This window comes from Aquarana catesbeiana, linkage group LG10, assembly GCF_042186555.1.
Source record: "Aquarana catesbeiana isolate 2022-GZ linkage group LG10, ASM4218655v1, whole genome shotgun sequence".
Classification (NCBI taxonomy): Eukaryota; Metazoa; Chordata; class Amphibia; order Anura; family Ranidae; genus Aquarana; species Aquarana catesbeiana.
The window spans coordinates 82,469,474-82,489,506 of record NC_133333.1 but is presented as its reverse complement, the minus strand read 5'-3'; the positions used below and the strand labels follow the sequence as shown (position 1 = coordinate 82,489,506).

Sequence of the window (20,033 nt, the reverse complement as noted above, 5' to 3'; positions counted from 1 at the left end):
CTCAACAACAGTAGAAGATGATCGGGTCTGGTACGCCTGACCTTGGCAGGGACCACAACTCTGTCGTCAGAGCTATCTGTCATGGAGCCGCTATCGTCTACAGGATCTTATTCTGAGCCTGAATCTGACAGATGAGTGACTTCCTCTTCACTATCTGTCATGCTCAGAAACATGTAGGCCTCTTCACTACTGTACCTTTGATTTGCCATTTTGGGCTCTAAATTTACTGGTACAGTAGTGAGACTCACAGGTAAAGCTCCTAGGCTGTCAGCAACTGTATCAAACGCTACCAAAAAAACTGTTAGCGATCGCAGGGATCAGGCCTGACTCTGCGAATGCTGCAGTTATGTGTTTAGTGTTTTGTAAGTGACAGTGATCGATTGATACTGCACTTGGCCGGGCTGGGCTGGGCGGAGGGGCTAAACGCAGGTGCTAGCAGGTATCTGGGCTGATCCCGCTAACACTGCGTTTTTGGGAACCCTAAACTGCTGGGGATGCTAGTATAGATGTGATCAGATCAGATATCGAACTGTTCAGACACTATACCACTAAGAGGTGTATGCTGCGTGCATGGGTGTTAACGGTACTGGCACTAATCTGACGCTGCCTGGGGTGACACAGACCCTATCTGACCCTAAAACCTAACTGATATCACCCGCCGGGCGATCAGGGGGTTAAACCTTTATTGGGTAATAAACGGCGGGTATAAAAAACAACCTTTATTAGGTAGTATATGGGGGTACCTGGCGCTATAAAAAGCTGGCGTTGAATACCTACCTGGCTAACTAGCATCACCTGTGACACTAATACGGCGATCGGAAAAAAGATCACTTAGTGACACTGGTGACAGGGGATGAAAGGGTTAACTGGGGGGTGATCAGGGGGTTGAACCTTTATTAGGGGGGGGGTTGGGGGGTACCTTAGACCTAAAGGAGCCTACCACTAACTGCCCTAACACTTATAACAGTCACAAATGACACCAATGCAGTGATCAGTAAAAAAATAAAAACTGCTATTGGTGTCACTGTGACAGGGGGTGCGGGGGGGTGATCGGGGGGGGGGTTTATGTGCCTATGTGTACTAATGTTAGTGTAGTGTTGGTGCAAAATCACATTGATGTCTTCTCTCCTCGGGCGCCGGAACGAAAAGGCTCCACAAGGAGAGATGACATCACTTCCTCTGCTTCTGTTTACAGTTTAGAAGCAGAGGAAGCTTCTCATTCGTCAGGAGCGATCGCGAGAGGGTGGCCATGAATCTGTGGCCTCCCCTCAGCACAGGTCGCTCCTGGAACGATGCCAACCACCTCAGGCACCCATATGTTACTCTGCCTTCCCGTGCCATTCTGCCGCAGTATATCTGCGTGAGGCGGTCGGCAAGTGGTTTAAAAGATTTGTCTGGCAAAAGAGCAAGATGCTCCCATATTCACCTAATCAAACATAGAAGTATTGGGGGTATGGGCCTGGTTACATAGTTACATAGTTAGTCAGGTTAAAAAAATACACAAGTCCTTTCAGTTCAACCAAAAAAATTCAAAATACAGTCCCATATATACAATTCTATACCCACAGTTGATCCAGAGGAAGGCGAAAAACCCCAGCAAAGCATGATCCAACTTGCTATAGCAGGGGAAAAATTCCTTCCTGATCCCCCGAGAGGAAATCAGATTTTAGCTGGATCAACTTTACCTATAAATGTCAGTACCCTTTCATATTATGTACATTTAGGAAATAATCCAGGCCTATTTTTAAAGCAATCTACTGAGCTTGCCAGTAGAACTGGTGCACAAAACTGAATTGCATATTCCAGATGAGGTCTTACTAATGATTTGTACAGGGGCAAAATGATATCTCTCTCTCTGGAGTCCATACCTCTCTTAAAACAAGAAAGAACTTTGCTAGCTTTGGAAACTGCAGCTTGGCATTGCATGCTATTATTGAGCTTATGATCTACTAAAACCCTAAGATCCTTCTCCACCATTGATTCCCCCAATTGTATTCCCCCTAGTATGTATGGATGCATGCATATTCTTAGCTCCCAAGTGCATAACTTTACATTTATTAACATTAAACCTCATTTGCCACTTAGTTGCCCAATTAGACAGTGCACTGTGGTCAGCTTGTAAATTGGAGACATCCTGTAAGGACGTTATTCCACTGCATAGCTTAGTTTCATCTGCAAAGACAGAAATTGTACTTTTAATCCCAGACCCTATATAAATTTATAAAGGTATTAAAAAGTAAGGGTCCCAACACTGAACCTTGGAGTACACCACTGATAACTTTAAACCATTCAGAGTAAGAGTCATTAACCACTACTCTCTGAATCCTGTCTTTTATCCATTTACAAATTGATCTTTCCAAGCCTGTAGACTTTACCTTACACATAAACAATGTGTGGGTAACTGTGTCAAACGCTTTTGCAAAACCCAAGTATACCACGCCCACAGCCACCCCTCTGTCCAAAGTTTTTACTTACCGCCTCATAAAAATAAATCAGGTTTCTGTCTTTCATGAATCCATGCTGTCTGCTGCTTAAACTATTTTTTTTCCAGCAAGAACTCATCTATGTGGTCTTTTATTAAACTCTCCAGTATCTTCCCGACTATAGAAGTTAAACTACCAGGTCTATAGTTACTTGGCAAAGACTTTGATCCCTTTTTAAATATGGGCACCACATTGGCCCTGCGCCAATCCAGTGGTACCATTCCAGTCATTAACAAGTCCCTAAATATTTGAAACAATGGCCTTGAAATGAAAAAGCTCAGTTATTTTAGGATCCGTGGGTGGATGCCATCTGGTCCAGGTGCTTTATCCACCTTTATTCTGTCTAAATATTTCTGGACCATATCACTTTTGAGCCATTGTGGATCATTTGGGGCTGTGACACTACAGACACTACCACCCCCATTATGGACATTTCCCCCATGCTCCTTTTTATACAGAGCTGAAGAAAGTATTTAATACATTTGCCTTCTCGTTGTCCCCAGTCACCCACTCTAGATTATTTTGTAAAGGGCCAACATGCTCAGACCTGACCTTTTTTACTATTAATATATTTGAAGAATTTTTGGGGATTTGTCCTACTATCTTTTGCAATCTGTCGTTTGTTTTGAATTTTTGCATCCTTGATTTCCTTTTTACATATTATGTTATATTCTTTGTAACATTTAAACGATGATAGTGTTTCTTCATTTTTATATTTTTTAAAAGCTCTTTTCTTATTATTTATAGCCATTTTAACTTTGGCCATGAGCCACATAGGTTTTATTTTAAGCCTTTTAAACTTATTACCCATGGGAATATACTTTTCAGTGAGTTCACATACAGTCTTTTTAAAGAATTCCCATCGCTCTTCTGTGTCCATTGATGCCAATATTCCCTCCCAGTCTAAATCCTGGAGAGCAGCCCTCATCCTTGGAAAATTTGATCTCTTAACCACTTCAGCCCCGGAAGGATTTACCCCCTTCCTGACCAGAGCACTTTTTTTACAATTTGGCACTGCGTCGCTTTAACTGCTAATTGCATGGTCATGCAATGCTGTACCCAAATGAAATGTGCGTCCCTTTCTTCCCACAAATAAAGCTTTCTTTTGATGGTATTTGATCACCTCTGCCGTTTTTATTTTTTGCGATATAAACGGAAAAAGACCTAAAATTTTGAAAAAAAATGATATTTTCTACTTTTTGTTATAAACAAATCTAATAAACTCAATTTTAGTCATACATTTAGGCCAAAATGTATTCGGCCACATGTCTTTGGTAAAAAAAAATGTCAATAAGTGTATATTTATTGGTTTGCGCAAAAGTTATAGCGCCTACAAACTAGGGTACATTTTCTGGAATTTACACAACCTTTAATTTATGACTGCCTATGTCATTTCTTGAGGTGCTAAAATGGCAGGGCAGTACAAAACCCCCCCAAATTACCCCATTTTGGAAAGTAGACACCCCAAGGAAATTGCTGAGAGGCATGTTGAGCGCATTGAATATTTTATTTTTTTGTCCCAAGTGATTGAATAATGACAAAAAAATATATATATTTTACAAAAAGTTGTCACTAAATGATATATTGCTCACACAGACCATGGGCATATGTGGAATTGCACCCTAAAATACATTCTGCTGCTTTTCCTGAGTATGGGGATACCACATGTGTGGGACTTTTTGGGAGCCTAGCCGTGTACGGGGCCCCGGAAACCAATCACCGCCTTCAGGATTTCTAATGGCGTAAATTTTTGATTTCACTCCTCACTACCTATCAAAGTTTTGAAGGCCATAAAATGCCTAGATGGCACAAACCCCCCCCCCCAAATGACCCCATTTTGGAAAGTAGACACCCCAAGCTATTTGCTGAGAGGCATGTTGAGTCCATGGAATATTTTATATTTTGACACAAGTTGCGGGAATGTGACAATTTTTTTTTTTTTTTTGCACAAAGTTGTCACTAAATGATATATTGCTCACACAGGCCATGGGCATATGTGGAATTGCACCCCAAAATACATTTAGCTGCTTCTCCTGAGTATGGGGATACCACATGTGTGGGACTTTTTGGGAGCCTAGCCGCGTACGGGGCTCCGAAAACCAATCACCGCCTTCAGGATTTCTAAGGGCGTAAATTTTTGATTTCACTCTTCACTGCCTATCACAGTTTCGGAGGCCATGGAATGCCCAGGTGGCACAACCCCCCCCAAATGACTCCATTTTGGAAAGTAGACACCCCAAGCTATTTGCTGAGAGGCATGGTGAGTATTTTGCAGCTCTCATTTGTTTTTGAAAATGAAGAAAGACAAGAAGAAATTTTTTTTTTCTTTTTTCAATTTTCAAAACTTTGTGACAAAAAGTGAGGTCTGCAAAATACTCACTATACCTCTCAGCAAATAGCTTGGGGTGTCTACTTTTCAAAATAGGGTCATTTGGGGGGGGGGGGGTTTGTGCCACCTGGGCATTCCATGGCCTCCGAAACTGTGATAGGCAGTGAAGAGTAAGATCAAAAATTTACGCCCTTAGAAAGCCTGAAGGTGGTGCTTGGTTTTCGGGGTCCCGTACGTGGCTAGGCTCCCAAAAAGTCTCACACATGTGGTATCCCCATACTCAGGAGAATCAACAGAATGTATTTTGGGGTGTAATTTCACATATTCCCATGGCATGTTTGAGCAATATATCATTTAGTGACAACTTTGTGAAAAAAAAAAAAAAATTGTCTTTTTCCCACAACTTGTGTCACAATATAAAATATTCCATGGACTCGACATGCCTCTCAGCAAATAGCTTGGGGTGTCTACTTTCCAAAATGGGGTCATTTGGGGGGGGGGTTTGAACTGTCCTGGCATTTTATGCACAACATTTAGAAGCCTATGTCACACATCACCCACTCTTCTAACCACTTGAAGACAAAGCCCTTTCTGACACTTTTTTTGTTTACATGAAAAAATTATTTTTTTTTGCAAGAAAATTACTTTGAACCCCCAAACATATATTTTTTTAAAGCAAATGCCCTACAGATTAAAATGGTGAGTGTTTCATTTTTTTTCACACAGTATTTGCGCAGCGATTTTTCAAACGCTTTTTTTGGGAAAAAACACTTTTTTAAATTTTAATGCACTAAAACACACTAGATTGCCCAAATGTTTGATGAAATAAAAAAGATGATCTTAGGCCGAGTACATGGATACCAAACATGACATGCCTTAAAATTGCGCACAAACGTGCAGTGGCGACAAACTAAATACATTTTTAAAAGCTTTTAAAAGCCTTTACAGGTTACCACTTTAGATTTACAGAGGAGGTCTACTGCTAAAATTACTGCCCTCGATCTGACCTTTGCGGTGATACCTCACATGCATGGTGCAATTGCTGTTTACATTTGACGCCAGACCGACGCTTGTGTTCGCCTTTGCGCGAGAGCAGGGGGGGACAGGGGTGCTTTTTTTTTTTTCTTATTTTTTGCTTTTTTATCTTATTTTTAAACTGTTCCTTTTCATTTTTTTTTTTAATCATTTTTATTGTTATCTCAGGGAATGTAAATATCCCCTATGATAGCAATAGGTAGTGACAGGTACTCTTTTTTGAAAAAATTGGAGTCTATTAGACCTTAGATCTCTCCTCTGCCCTCAAAGCATCTGACCACACCAAGATCGGTGTGATAAAATGCCTTCCCAATTTCCCAATAGCGCTGTTTACATCCGGCGAAATCTAACTCATGAAATGCTCATAGCTTCCGGTTTCTTAGGCCATAGAGATGTTTGGAGCCACTCTGGTTTCTGATCAGCTCTATGGTCAGCTGGCTCAATCACCGGCTGCATTCTCAGGTTCCCTGTTGGGACAGGAGAGCCAGAGAAAAACATGGAAGATGGTGGGGGGGCATTCCCTCCCACTGCTTGTAAAAGCAGTCTAGAGGCTAATTAGTCGCTAGGATTGCTTTTACATGAAAGCCAACCGCTGGCTGAAAAGAATGATACCAAGATGATACCTAAACCTGCAGGCATCATTCTGGTATAACCACTCAAAGTCCAGCAACATACCAGTACGTTGATGGTCCTTGTTGGGCATATACTGTAATCTTTTTTTTTCATGCAGCCTGTGGGCTGAACGAAAAAAAGAGATTGATCGATGGGTATGCCCACCATTAGAATACCTCCCTTCATCCACCCACTTCTAATGATGGACATACATGCACCATTTATATATGCCGAAGCATGGGGGCATCCTCCCGCAAAAGGTAGGAGCAAATCGCTCTTCCGCCCCTGCTGCCCCTATACTTCTGGCATATATCACCTCCGCTGGAGTCACGGCTTTATATATCGTGGGAGCAAACACTGTTGCTGTCAGGATAAATAAACTTGCGCTGCAGCTGAATGGCGTACCTGAAGACAAAAAAATGGTTAACAATAAAACACAGTAAACGGTAAAGTATAAAAAATTGCATACCTGAAAAGCAAACATGATAAAACATAATAACAATAAAACATTGCAGAATAGAATACAGTAAAAAAGAGCAGAACAATAGAGAGAGAATAGAGAGAGAGAGAGAGAGAGAGAGAACAATAAAACGACAACTATTTTTGTTTTTATTTTATATATTTTTTTGTATTTTTTTTTTTTTTTACACTTTTTTTTGTAACTGTAACTTTTGTAACTGTAACCAGTTCCAGGTTCGGGTCTCTCAAAATGCGATGGCATCTTGGGAGACCCTGTGTTAGTGTGCCTAGTCTGTGCAATGCTGTACGCTACGCTAAAACTCAACTAGTGTATGGTAGCGTTCAAAACATTCACCAATGGAAAGACCAGGATTGTCAGGACAGGAGGTGTCACGCCTATATCCGCGCTTGCTGCAGACACAACATCTTTTTTGGGGGTTCATTGGGTAGGGGTACTCGGGAGGACATAAAGAAAATGCCTCTCATGCAGCCGACTGCATTTGGTTGGGGATGTGAATGGGGAAGTACGGGTGCTACAGAAGTGGTGGGTTCCCAATTAGGATTGGTGAATGCAGCAGGAAGGGCACTATGGGCACGACGGGCCTGTGTTTGTCTTCTTCTTGGTGGCAGCGGGACACTACTTGTGCTTGCCACCTCACCAGCTTGAACTGCATTTATGGGACTCACCACGTCACCAAGTGTTACTGCAGTGCTGGTTTGACTATGACCGGGGTGTACTAGGCCGCTGGTGCTTGCCAGTTCACCAAAACGCTACCAAAAAAACTGTTAGCGATCGCAGGGATCAGGCCTGACTCTGCGAACGCTGCAGTTATGCGTTTAGTGTTTTGTAAGCGACAGTGATCGATCGATACTGCACTTGGGTGGGCTGGGCTGGGCGGAGGGGCAAAACGCAGGTGCTAGCAGGTATCTGGGCTGATCCCGCTAACACTGCATTTTTGGGAACCCTAAACTGCTGGGGACGCTAGTATAGATCTGATTGGATCAGATATTGATCCGTTCAGATACTATACCACTAAGGGAGGTGTATGCTGCGTGCGTGGGTGTTAGCGGTACTGGCGCTAACCTGACGCTGCCTGGGGCGACGCAGACCCTATCTGACCCTAAAAAAGTTATATCACCGCCAGGCGATCAGGGGGCTAAACCTTTATTCGGTAATAAACGGCGGGTGCCCTGACACTATAAAAAATAAACTAACTAACCAACGTCACCCGTAACAGTTATACGGTGATCACTGGTGAAAGGGTTAACTAGGGGGCAATCAAGGGGTTAAAACCTTTATTAGGTAGTTAATGGGGGTCCCTGACGCTATGAAACGCTGACGGCGAACCTAAATATTTACCTCCCTAACTAGCGTCACCAATGACACTAATACAGCGATCAGAAAAACGATCGCTTAGTGACACTGGCGACGGGGGGGTGATCAAGGGGTTAGAACTTTATTAGGGGGGGTTAGGGGGGGTATTCTAGACCTAAAGGGGGCTAACACTAACTGTCCTACCACACTAACTGTCACAAACTGACACCAATGCAGTAATCAGAAAAAAAAACTGCTTGGTGTCAGTGTGACGGGGACGGGGGGGGTGATGGGGGTGTAATGTGTGCCTGACGTGTTCTACTGTGTGTGTTTTACCAGCTTGAACTGCACTTATGGGACTCGCCACGTCACCAAGTGTTACTGCAGTGCTGGTTTGACTACGACCGGGGTGTACTAGGCCGCTGGGGCTTGCCAGTTTACCAAAACGCTACCAAAAAAACTGTTGGTCCTCGGTGCTGGAACGGAAAATACCGAGCCGAGGAGAGATGACATCACTTCCTCTTCTGCTGTTTACTATACAGCAGCAGAGGAATGATTTCATTGGCTGGGAGCGATCATGAGGGGGGGCCAGGAATGGGTGGCCTCCCCCTCACCTCTCATCGCTCCCGGACAGAAGCCGACTGCCTCGGGCACAGGGGGGGGGGGTCCGATTGGACCCCCCGCCCGTGGGAGGCAGATGACGTACGGGTACGTGATTCTGCCTGCCCGTGCCATTCTGCCGACGTATATCGTGGTGAGGCGGTCGGCAACTGGTTAAACTGAAGTGTTTTTATCTTACCCATATGAGTTTGTTGCTTACAGCTAACATTAAATGAAATCATGTTATGGTCGCTGCTACCCAGATGCTCTTTTATATGAATATTGGTAATAAGCTCTGCATGGTTTGAGATTAGCAGGTCCAGCAGAGTTTCATTCCTAGTCAGGGCCTCACTAAACTGGACCATAAAATTGTCTTGTGATAGGTTTATAAATTTTTTCCCTTTAACTGTCCCAGCAGTGCCATTACTCCAGTCATTTTCCAGGTAGTAAAAATCCTCCATTATTATCACTGTCCCAGCCCTTGCAGCCCTTTCCAACTGTACAAGGAGATGAGTCTCCACCTCCTCACTAACACTGAGAGGTCTATAACAAATTCCAATGACAACCTTTGTAGTCCGCACACCCATGTACAGTTCCACCCATAATGCTTCAGACTCATCACACTCTCCATCAACTAGGTCCTCTTTCACACTTGCTTTGAGATCACTTCTCACATAGAGACAGACACCACCACCCCTCTATTTTACCCTGTCTTTCCGAAATAGAGCATAGCCAGGAATATTAATAGCCCAGTCATGGGAAGAATGAAGCCAAGAATCAGCAATACCAATTAGATCATAGTTCTCCTTGTGCACCAGAGCTTCCAACTCACCTATTTTACTTGGCAGACTTATGGGATTAGTGAACAAACACTTTAATTCATTGTCACATTTTGTAAACGTATGTTACATATTTTTTATTTTAGTACAAATAGTACCATTTCCAATGGTTGTTTGTAACTTAGGAACCTTCATATCATCTGTCATAGCCCCCCCACATCTTTGCCCATTCCACCCACCAATAGGGGATGACCCCTGTCTGACCTGTCTGCCCCATTATAATCTGGTTCACCCTCCCCCCAAAGTTTAAATACTCCTCCAGCCTACCTATAAACCTCTCCCCCAGCACAGTAGACCCCCTTCCATTTAAGTGCAAACCATCTTTAGCATATAGGTTGCACCCCAATGAAAAGTCAGCCCAGTGCTCTAAAAACCCAAATCCCTCCTCCTTACACCAGGCCTTTAGCCATGCATTCAGCTCTCTAATCAACCCCTGCCTTTCCTGTGCTGCGTATGGCACAGGCAATATTTCAGATAATATCACCTTGGAGGTCCTTCCCTTCAACTTGCAGCCTAGTTCTTTAAATTGGTTCTTAAGGAGCCTCCACCTTCCATATATTCTGTCATTGGTTCCAACGCGGCCCAAGACAGCTGGGTCATGCCCAACCCCCCCCCCCCCCCCCCCAGTAATTTATCAACCCGGTCCACCACATGCCGAACCCTGGCACCAGGGAGACAGCAAACCATTTGGTTGAGGCGATCCTAGCGACAAATTATTTTATCAGTTCATCTGATTATAGAATCCCCTATTACTATCAACTGTCTAGGCCTACCTTTGATATAAAAAATTATTACATGGCAACCCTTCTAACCCAATCACAACACTGGTTCAATCCACAGCTTTATTGGTGGAGATTGAAAAACACTTAGGGGGTGTATCTGATTTGAATTTATTAAGCTTGACAGACAGGTGGAAGCCACCTGATTCTAAATGCATTCCCCTTGACGATTTGGGTTTCTTTGATGGCTTGGAAAACACTTTCTCAACAAGCACCTAAAGCTACACAAAGACACCAACTATGTATTCCAATTAAAACTCTGGAACACCCCATTCCATATCTGAAATGAACAAGGGACTGTTGTGGATAAATGTTCTGTTTACTGATTCCTCCTTAAAAGACAGAACGTCCCTGAAATAGGATTATGGTCTCACCAATACCAATGAGTTCACATTTCTTTGTTTAAGGAAATTTCTAACCAAATGCCCCCCACCCAGGGTTTCCATAGACTCATCGATATGGTCCTATCTGTCCTCGATTCACACAAATGTTAGGGGAATCTCGCTGTTTTACAATGTTCTCCAACAAAACAGATTTTCATTAAAACAAGTCCTATTCTTAAATGGGAAATGGATCTTGAACAATCCTTCACACCCCTCCAATGGTGTTCACAGAAAAAAATGTAACCCCCTTAGATTGGGACTTTATTAGACCACCAACTCTTGAGATAAAAGATGTATATTTTATTAATGTACTTTAAAAAGGGACGTGAAGACGTCTATAACATACAAAAAAAAGAAAGTGCATTCCATACAAAATTGATACTAGATCAGAACAAAAATGATACAAATATGATATTAACTGTGCTCTCCTGGGGTCGATGTAACCCGCTACCCGACGCGTTTCCGGTATTTTGATACCTTCATCAGGGGTTTGAGCGTTTCAAGTATTTTACAAGTGTGTGGATTCGGTGGAATGACTTTGTGTTCAGGCAGCACCTATAACCCCCAAGGTTCAATAACGTGTTTATTCATGAATGCCAGACCCAGAACCCGGGTTTGTTAGAGTGGCATAAGTATTCATTTAAACCTATATTCAGCCGGCTGCATGCCGGGTGGATAAATATCCAACCAGGTCCCACCGTGGCTGGCTCCTGGGATAGACCCTTGGGGTGGCTTCAGCTGGTGGTGCTCTTTTTAAAGTACATTAATAAAATATACATCTTTTATCTCAAGAGTTGGTGGTCTATTAAAGTCCCAATCTAAGGGGGTTACATTTTTTTCTGCGGTTTATATGTTAGGGATGGGACCACCACACTCCATACTTGTCATGATGGAAGCTTCCTTTCTGCTCCAAAGGTGTTCGGCCTTCAAACATATCTACACATCATTCCACTGTGTTAAAAATTGGGAAATGATACAAAAATTTATAACTAGATGGGTGGTACCTCCCTCCTTACCAGCTTTCCAAATTCTCTCCCAATAACACTGCTCTCTGCTGGAGAGAATGTGGACAAATAGGTACCCTGTATCGAATTTTTTGGACTTGCAAAAGTATCTCACGTTTTTGGAGAGAGTTCTTTAAAGTATTATCAGATATTACAAGTATCCTTCTAAAGCATAATCCTGCCCTAGCAATATGGGATCTCTAAATTGATGCTTTACCACCGATCTTCCGCACAGTAACCACTCATGTATTAATAGCCGCAAGAACAGTGATTGTCAGACACTGTAAGGCATCCCAAGCCCTTAACAAATCAGATGTAATCTCCCTAGTTCAATTGAATTATTGTTATAAAAGATCCATTTTCAGCAGAACAGGCAAAAGTAATTTTTTTGTGTGGAAACCCTGGACGGATTGTGTCCTTCTTAACCCAGATCGTCATTCCAATTTTTCCTCTTAGCCTTACTTTTTTTGTGTGGACCTTATCCTTAGTGGTATTAATATTATTATTCCTATTCGTATTAACATTTTGTGTGATACATTACTCCCAGTAATATTGGTATAACAAGGTTCAAAAATAAAAAGAAAAACTGTGCTGCAGAGCAAAAAAGGTCAAAGGTAAAAGCTGCACACAAAATACACCAATATCTGTGTATACCATGAAAAATAAAAATAAATAAAGTGCGCTAATTATATGAAAATACACACATAGATGTGAATACATGTGGGTAGTAGTAAAAACCACAATCTACTGAGAGCAAGTAAATGACTCCATGAGTGGTAAAAATATATAAGTGCAAAACATAAAAACTCAAATAAAAAGAAGAAACAAAAAATGTGTACATGTGAAATACAATGATATTAATAGCGTGAAAATCTGAAAATCAAACAAACTCATTCCATGGGTTCAAATATAAAAAGTTCATCCGTGAAAAAAAAAAAAAGCTTCCATCCACTATACAGCTCAGCAGCAACTAATCCCCCTATGAGTGGATTGACAAATGAGAGAGATGTGCAGGATGGTGCAAATCCACTGGCGGTGACTCCAATAAGTGAGAAAAGTGATAAAGGTGGACTCTTACCCTCCGTGTTGGACCCCCTCCTTGGCAGGGTCTATCAGGCATGCAGATTTTTGCCCTCTGCAGGGACCATGTAATGAGAAGATCTCCCCAGCAGCTGTTAGGAATGTTGTCTCCGATCCGGGCTGGTCCAAGTGAAACGGTTTCACTTGGACCAGCCCGGATCGGAGACAACATTCCTAACAGCTGCTGGGGAGATCTTCTCATTACATGGTCCCTGCAGAGGGCAAAAATCTGCATGCCTGATAGACCCTGCCAAGGAGGGGGTCCAACACGGAGGGTAAGAGTCCACCTTTATCACTTTTCTCACTTATTGGAGTCACCGCCAGTGGATTTGCACCATCCTGCACATCTCTCTCCTTTGTCAATCCACTCATAGGGGGATTAGTTGCTGCTGAGCTGTATAGTGGATGGAAGCTTTTTTTTTTTCACTGATGAACTTTTTATATTTGAACCCATGGACTGAGTTTGTTTGATTTTCAGATTTTCACGCTATTAATATCATTGTATTTCACATGTACACATTTTTTGTTTCTTCTTTTTATTTGAGTTTTTATGTTTTGCACTTATATATTTTTACCACTCATGGAGTCATTTACTTGCTCTCAGTAGATTGTGGTTTTTACTACTACCCACATGTATTCACATCTATGTGTGTATTTTCATATAATTAGCGCACTTTATTTATTTTTATTTTTATTACTCCCAGTAATATATCTAGCATAACTGAATGAAACTTGTTCTACTGACTGAAATTAAGGCGATTATGGAAGTCCTGACTTTGTATTTGTTCTTGTATTTTCTGTATTCTCTGTTAAATTGGTTTCTTACCACAATGTAACCCTGCAAATATTTTGATTTCAATAAAAACTATTGATACAAAAAAAGAAACAAGAACATTTTTTCATGCTGCTTCTTTGAATTTTCTCCACTGCACTCAAAAACGAATGTCAATTTGACTCCCCCAATGATTAGATGATTAGACCAAACAACTGTTTTTATAAAGGAAATATTTCAAACAAAATTATTGTATAGCCAGCTTTACATTCTGAATAAGAGCAGTAAAGCACAACCACATTACGTAGCACTGCAAAGAAAGAAGTTGAATTTGCATTGATAATAATGGCAGCCCCTAGTACATACAGTATATACAATCAAAAATTTTTTTTTATTTTTTTTTTATTTTTACACACGTTGAAAGAATTATGTACATCTAAGTTTGTTACATTTTTAATGCCGTGTACACACGATTGGACATTCCGACAACAAAATCCTGGATTTTTTTCCGACGGATGGTGGCTCAAACTTGTCTTGCATACACACGGTCACACAAATGTTGTCGGAAATTCTGAATGTCAAGAACGCGGTGACCTACGACGAGCCGAGAATATTGAAGTTCAATAGCCAGTTCGGCTCTTCTGCTTGATTCCGAGCATGCGTTGAATTTTGTGCGTCAGAATTGTCTACACACACTCGGAATTTACGATAACGGATTTTGTTGTTGGAAAATTTGAGATCCAGCTCTCAAATTTTTGCTGTCAGAAATTCTGACAGAAAATGTCCCATGGAGCCTACACACGGCCGGAATTTCCGACAAGAAGAAGATATCGAACATTTGTTGTCAGAAATTCCGACTGTGTGTATGCAGCATTAGTCTTTCATGTGTTTATCCAAAAAATAGTTGACAGACTATACATTTCTTTTAATTGCCTTTTCTTTAGATGGGTCCTTTTTTATCACTTTTATTGAACATTTTTATTGTTTTGCTTTTAGGTGGTTTTATATTTTGTGCTGATGCTGGTGACCTGTGAAAAATCTTCCTCTACTTGTAAATTTGAATTTGTAAGTGCTTCAAGCAACTTTGGAATATACTTAGAGAACTTGGTGAGTGCTGAGTGACTGGATATAAAATGCTGTTTTTGACTTGCTAAAAAAAAAAGTCTGGATCCATCGCTAAGGACTGTGTTTATACATCATATAGTAAAAGCATTATCACTAGTGGTGTTGCTAGGAATATGCGTAAATGAAGGGAGTCATCTTTGGAGAGCCCAAAGAAAAATAGTACTGTGTTGCATGAGCAATGGGGTGTGGCCAAACTGTGCTAACAACAGTAAGAGGGGCTTAAAGTAGTATTTCCCTGTTTTTTTTTTTTAATATACTGTCAAGCAGTGAAACATTATCCAATACATTTTTTCTAATATCTTTCCACAAAGGTTTACTTACCCCTCTAATCAAAATTGCCCCCTGTAAGCACTACCTCCCCGTTTGCCCTCCCAGCACAAATTCCCTCTGCAAGCCAAAATCCCCCCCCCCCCCAAACAAAAAGGCAAACTGTTATGTCCCTTTGACACGGGGTCTCTCAGGGTGTTGTTAGCAATGCTACCAGTATCTGCTCAGCAAGTTACACACAGGCTAGATACACTTCTTAACCAGGGAAGGGTTTATTACTTACTCCTCAGAAAGGGATGTACATTCTTACATGGAGGAGTCATAATACAGGTCTCCCTCTAAGTATCATGTGGCTGCTTCCAGTCCCACACACACTGTGACTGACTTCCTGGTGCAGCCCCTCCCCCAGCATTCATCAGGAGAAAGGGGCTAAGTGTCACAGTGATTCTGCACAAACATTACACCTCTTTTTCTCGAAGAAAAAAAATAAAACATAAAAAAATATATATAACAAGAGAACAAATACTCAACACATAAAATACTCAACACATAAAGAACAAGGCAAACAGGATCAGTTCAGCAAGTAGTATCTCCAACTCTGTGGCTTCCGCAGCATTTCAGGAGCCCCTTGTATCCGTTTCCTGACCTCCGATGTGTCCCGTAAGATTTCAGTGCTTTTCCAAAAAGGAGTTTGATGTCTTTGGCGAGCAGGCTTAAGAAGTGGCAAAGGACTGGAAGGGATAGAGTCGGTCAAGGGTTCTGGAGATGTCGATAGGTGTCCAACAGACCAATCAGTCTGTGCGACTACAGGCACATGTCCGGACTCCTCAGGAATATGGTCACCAACTGTTTCAGGGGTTGGTTGTAAATTGTGGGATCATGAAAGACACCATGCCATATGTCACCAGTAGAGCCCTGAGTAGACTCTGGTGGTTGGTTAGAAAGAGGGGTCAGGTTTGTCTCTAGTGGTCAGCAAATGCGCTTCCTCAATTGTGAAAGGTGTCGTTGAACATAAACACCATTCTCCAGGCGAACAAGGTACATTCTTCTTCCAAGAGGTCCGTCAATAATGCCAGGAAGCTGTAATTCTGAAACCATACAAGATCACAGGCACGGAATCCAGGATGGCCTGGTGGAGGAGGTTTGGTGACTATTCCTGTGGACGGACTAAATCAAGTTTGGTGCGGAGATGCCTGCCAAACATAAGAAAAGCAGGGGACAGCCCAGTAGTAGCGTGTTTTGTGTTTCGGTATATGGTCAAGAACTCCAGCAGCTTCTCCTCTGACAGTCCAACCTGGTCCAGAGTGGACAGCAAGTGCTTCTTAAACGTCTGCACAAACCGTTTTGCCAGCCCATTCGAGGCTGGGTGATAGGGAGCTGTTTTGTAGTGTTGGATGCTCAAGCCACTGAGGAAGGATTGAAACTCATGCGATATAAATTGAGTTCCATTGTCTGAGAATATGGCTGTTGGCAAGCCATATTGAGCAAAGAGCTTCCTTAAGACTAGAATGGAAGCAGCTGAGGTAATAGAAGGCATTTGAAATACCTCCGGCCATTTTGAATGTGCATCTACATCGATCAAATACATTTTACCCTGGCTTGGGCCAGCAAAATAAAGATGGAGTCTTGACCACGGGTCTGTTGGCCATGGCCAAGGTAGCAGGGTTCCTATCTTTTGGGGTCGCTGAGCTTGACAGCACCCAAGACATTGAGCCACATAATCTTCAATTGCTGTATGTATTTGTGGCCACCAAACATAGCTTCAGGCTCGCTGCTTCATGCGCACCATGCCATGGATGGCCCTCATGCAGTATCCTTAGAATGGTTGATTGCAAATACTGAGGTATAATCACTCTATTACCCCACTATAGGCAACCAGCATTAGTCACAAGCTCACATTTTCTGGCAAAGTATGGACAAAATTCACCTGGGACTTTCTCTGGCCATCCAGCCTGAACATACGAGAATATCTGAGACAGGAAGTGTATGTCTAGCAATTAGGGAGGTGGACATGCAGGACCGTGGCCTGTGTACTTCCACTATGCGTATGTCTCTAGGTGGGTGGTCTCCAATTGGCAATCTGAAAAATGCATCTGTATTGCCATGGGCCTCATGGGAGCGGACTGATAGAATAAGTATAAGCTCCCAAGAATAAAGCGTACCTTTTGTAAGCGAGATGCGGTTATTGTAGAAATTCCTTTCCGAGGATTCAGTATGGACAACAGAGGTTTGTGGTCAGTGATAAGTGTGTACTCCCGACCATTAGATGTACGTGTGAATATTTTTGTGGCCCATACAATGGCCAAAGCTTCCTTGTCTATCTGGGAGCAGTTTTGTTCTGCGGAGGTAAAGACCTAGAGGCAAAAGAAATGGGGTGCTCCGTGCCATCTGGCATGACATGGGAAATCACGGCACCCAGTCCATAAGGCGAGGCGTCACAAGCCAAGGTGACGTGTTTTTTTAAATTGTAGTGGACCAGAACTTGAGAGGACAGAATGAGCTCTGTAGAAAGCCGAAAAGCTTCTTTACATTTGTCTGTCCATATCCATTTAGCTCTTGCATCCAGTAAGCAATGTAACGGGTAAAGCTGGTGTGCTAGGTTCGGCAAGAAACGGTGGTAGTAATTTAGCAAGCGAAGGTAGGACCTGAGCTGTGTGACATTCTAGGGGAGTAGGGGCATGGGTAAGGGTTTTAACATTTTCTTTAGTGGTTTGTAACCCATGTCGGTCCACAGTGTGGGCACAAAATTCCAGTCGAGACTTGAGAAATTCGCATTTTGAAAGATTGACACGTAAAGCATACTGTTGGAGTCTCTCTAGCACAGCTTCAACATTCTTTCTGTGTTCTTCATCAGTGGGACCAGTGATGAGCATGTCATCTAGTAGACATTGGGTGAATGGTATGCCTGCCAGGACCTCATCCATGATCCGCTGCCAGATGGCTGGAGCTGGGGCTATGCCAAAAACCATGCGGTTATATTGGAATAATCCTTTATGGGTATTAATGGTCAACAGATGGCATGAATCTGGGTGTACTTGCAGTTGCAGGTAAGCTTGCTTTAAGTCTATTTTTGTAAACTTTTGCCCCCCAGCCAGTGAGCCAAATAGATCTTCAAGTCGAGGCAATAGGTATTGATCCACAAGAACTTGGTTGTTCAGGGCAACCCTGAAATCCCCACAAATTCTAATGTCTCCATTCTTTTTCTTGACAGGAACAACTGGCGATGCCCATTCACTTCTATCAACTTTAGTTATGATCTTTTCAGCCAATAGGTGGTCCAGCTCTGCTTCCACTTTCTTCCGCAAGGCAAAGGGTACTGATCTTGCCTTACAAAAACGAGGTGTAGCACCACGCTTTAAGAGAAGGTGGGCCATTTTTCCATTTACTGAGCCCAAAGAGTCCGAAAAACCTCCTTAAAGCGTGACTTCAGGGATTCCACCCAATGGTCTACCTCAGAAAGCAATGTACATTGGGCAATGGCAAGAGGGGGCATGCCCAGGGCTTTGATCCAGTCCCTACCATACAGCGGAGGACCTTCTTTTACTTACAACATAAAGGTGTAGCGTTTGATTGCGCTTGCCTATTGTCACAATGGGTTTCACATAACCTAAGGGCTGTAGCAGTTCCTTGCTGTAGGTTTGTAGTGTGAGATTTGTAGGTTGGAGTGGTAGGGACAGACCCGATGCCTTTAAATTAGTCCATGAAATGATGGACATAGCCGCCCCTGTATCAACATCCATGGAGACAGGACAGCCATTGAATGTGACATCCACTTTTTTCACAGGAGTGTTCCCAGCTACCCGAAACAGTCCAACATGCTGGACACAGATCTCCTCATCAGAGCTGGAGCCGTTATTGTCAGTATCCACATGAAATGTCTGTTTACGTCAACCTTTTGTGGTAGTGTTCGGGAAGCGTGAGCTGTGGCAAACACGCCCAATATGTCCAGTCTTTCCACAAAGAAAACAAATGACATCCTTGAACTTGCAAGCAGGTGCACTGTGAGAAGTGTTCCCACAAGGGTAGCAAGTCGGCATCCTAGAGACAGAAGAATTAGGGTGGCAAGGTTTAGGTTGATTTGGCGACGGCCGTCGTGGGTGTCGGATGATAGCAGTGTGGAATATTTCTTCTCCCTGGCTTACAGAAGGTTCAGGTGGCGCCTTCAGTAGGGTGGCATCCCGTGTAGCCAACTCCATAACCGTAGCAAGGTCCGTGGCTTTCGTCAGAGTCAAGTCGGGTTCTGTGAATAAACGTTTCTGTATGACTGGGTCACAGAGTTCCATGACAAACATGTCGCGTAGAGCCATCTGCAGGTAGTCTCCAAACTGACAAGTGGCAGCTAGTTTACGTAAAGCAATGATATAAGTCTTTATATCCTCCCGGCATGCTGCCTCCTACTGTAGAATTTAAACCGCTCTGCGATTTCTAACGGCTTTAGGTTGTAGTGCTCATGTAGCCTCTGAATTAACTCAGGCAGGGGCTTAGAGGCCGGCTTGTCTGGAGAAATGAGGTCTCTGAGAGTGCCATATGCAGCTTGACCCAATGCTGTGAGGAAAACTGCAACTTTCTTTTCTACAGCCACACTATTTGCTTCCACATACTGCTCCAGCCTCTCTACCCAGGAGCTCCATGATTCAGCAGCAGGATCAAATGGTTGAAAAAACCCTATGAAAGCCATGTGTGCTAAAATCTACAATCCTTGTCGCCACTGTTATGTCCCTTCGACACGGGGTCTCTCAGGGTGTTGCTAGCAATGCTGCCAGTATCTGCTCAGCAAGTTACACACAGGCTAGATACACTTCTTAACCAGGGAAGGGTTTATTACTCACTCAGAAAACGATGTACATTCTTACATGGAGGAGTCATAATACAACAGGTCTCCCTCTAAGTATCATGCGGCTGCTACCAGTCCCACACACACTGTGACTGACTTCCCCCCAGCATGCATGAG

The 20,033-nt window shown here is 42.8% G+C and overlaps 1 protein-coding gene across 10 annotated transcripts in view; it reads left to right on the top strand.

The window, feature by feature from the left end:
* The window catches only part of FLT3LG (fms related receptor tyrosine kinase 3 ligand), a 711,034-nt gene that overhangs the window by 370,526 nt on the left and 320,475 nt on the right, over positions 1-20,033 (top strand). For 9 of the 10 annotated variants that reach the window (XR_012236338.1, XR_012236339.1, XM_073602344.1 and 6 more), the window contains one exon: positions 14,687-14,797. The exons of the other annotated variant lie outside the window; for it this stretch is intronic. Coding sequence is in view for 7 of the 9 variants with exons in the window: in XM_073602344.1 (XP_073458445.1) it covers positions 14,687-14,797 (111 nt within the window). In the remaining 2 variants the exon portion in view is untranslated. The remainder of the gene's footprint in view (positions 1-14,686; positions 14,798-20,033) is intronic. 10 annotated transcript variants of the gene reach the window in all.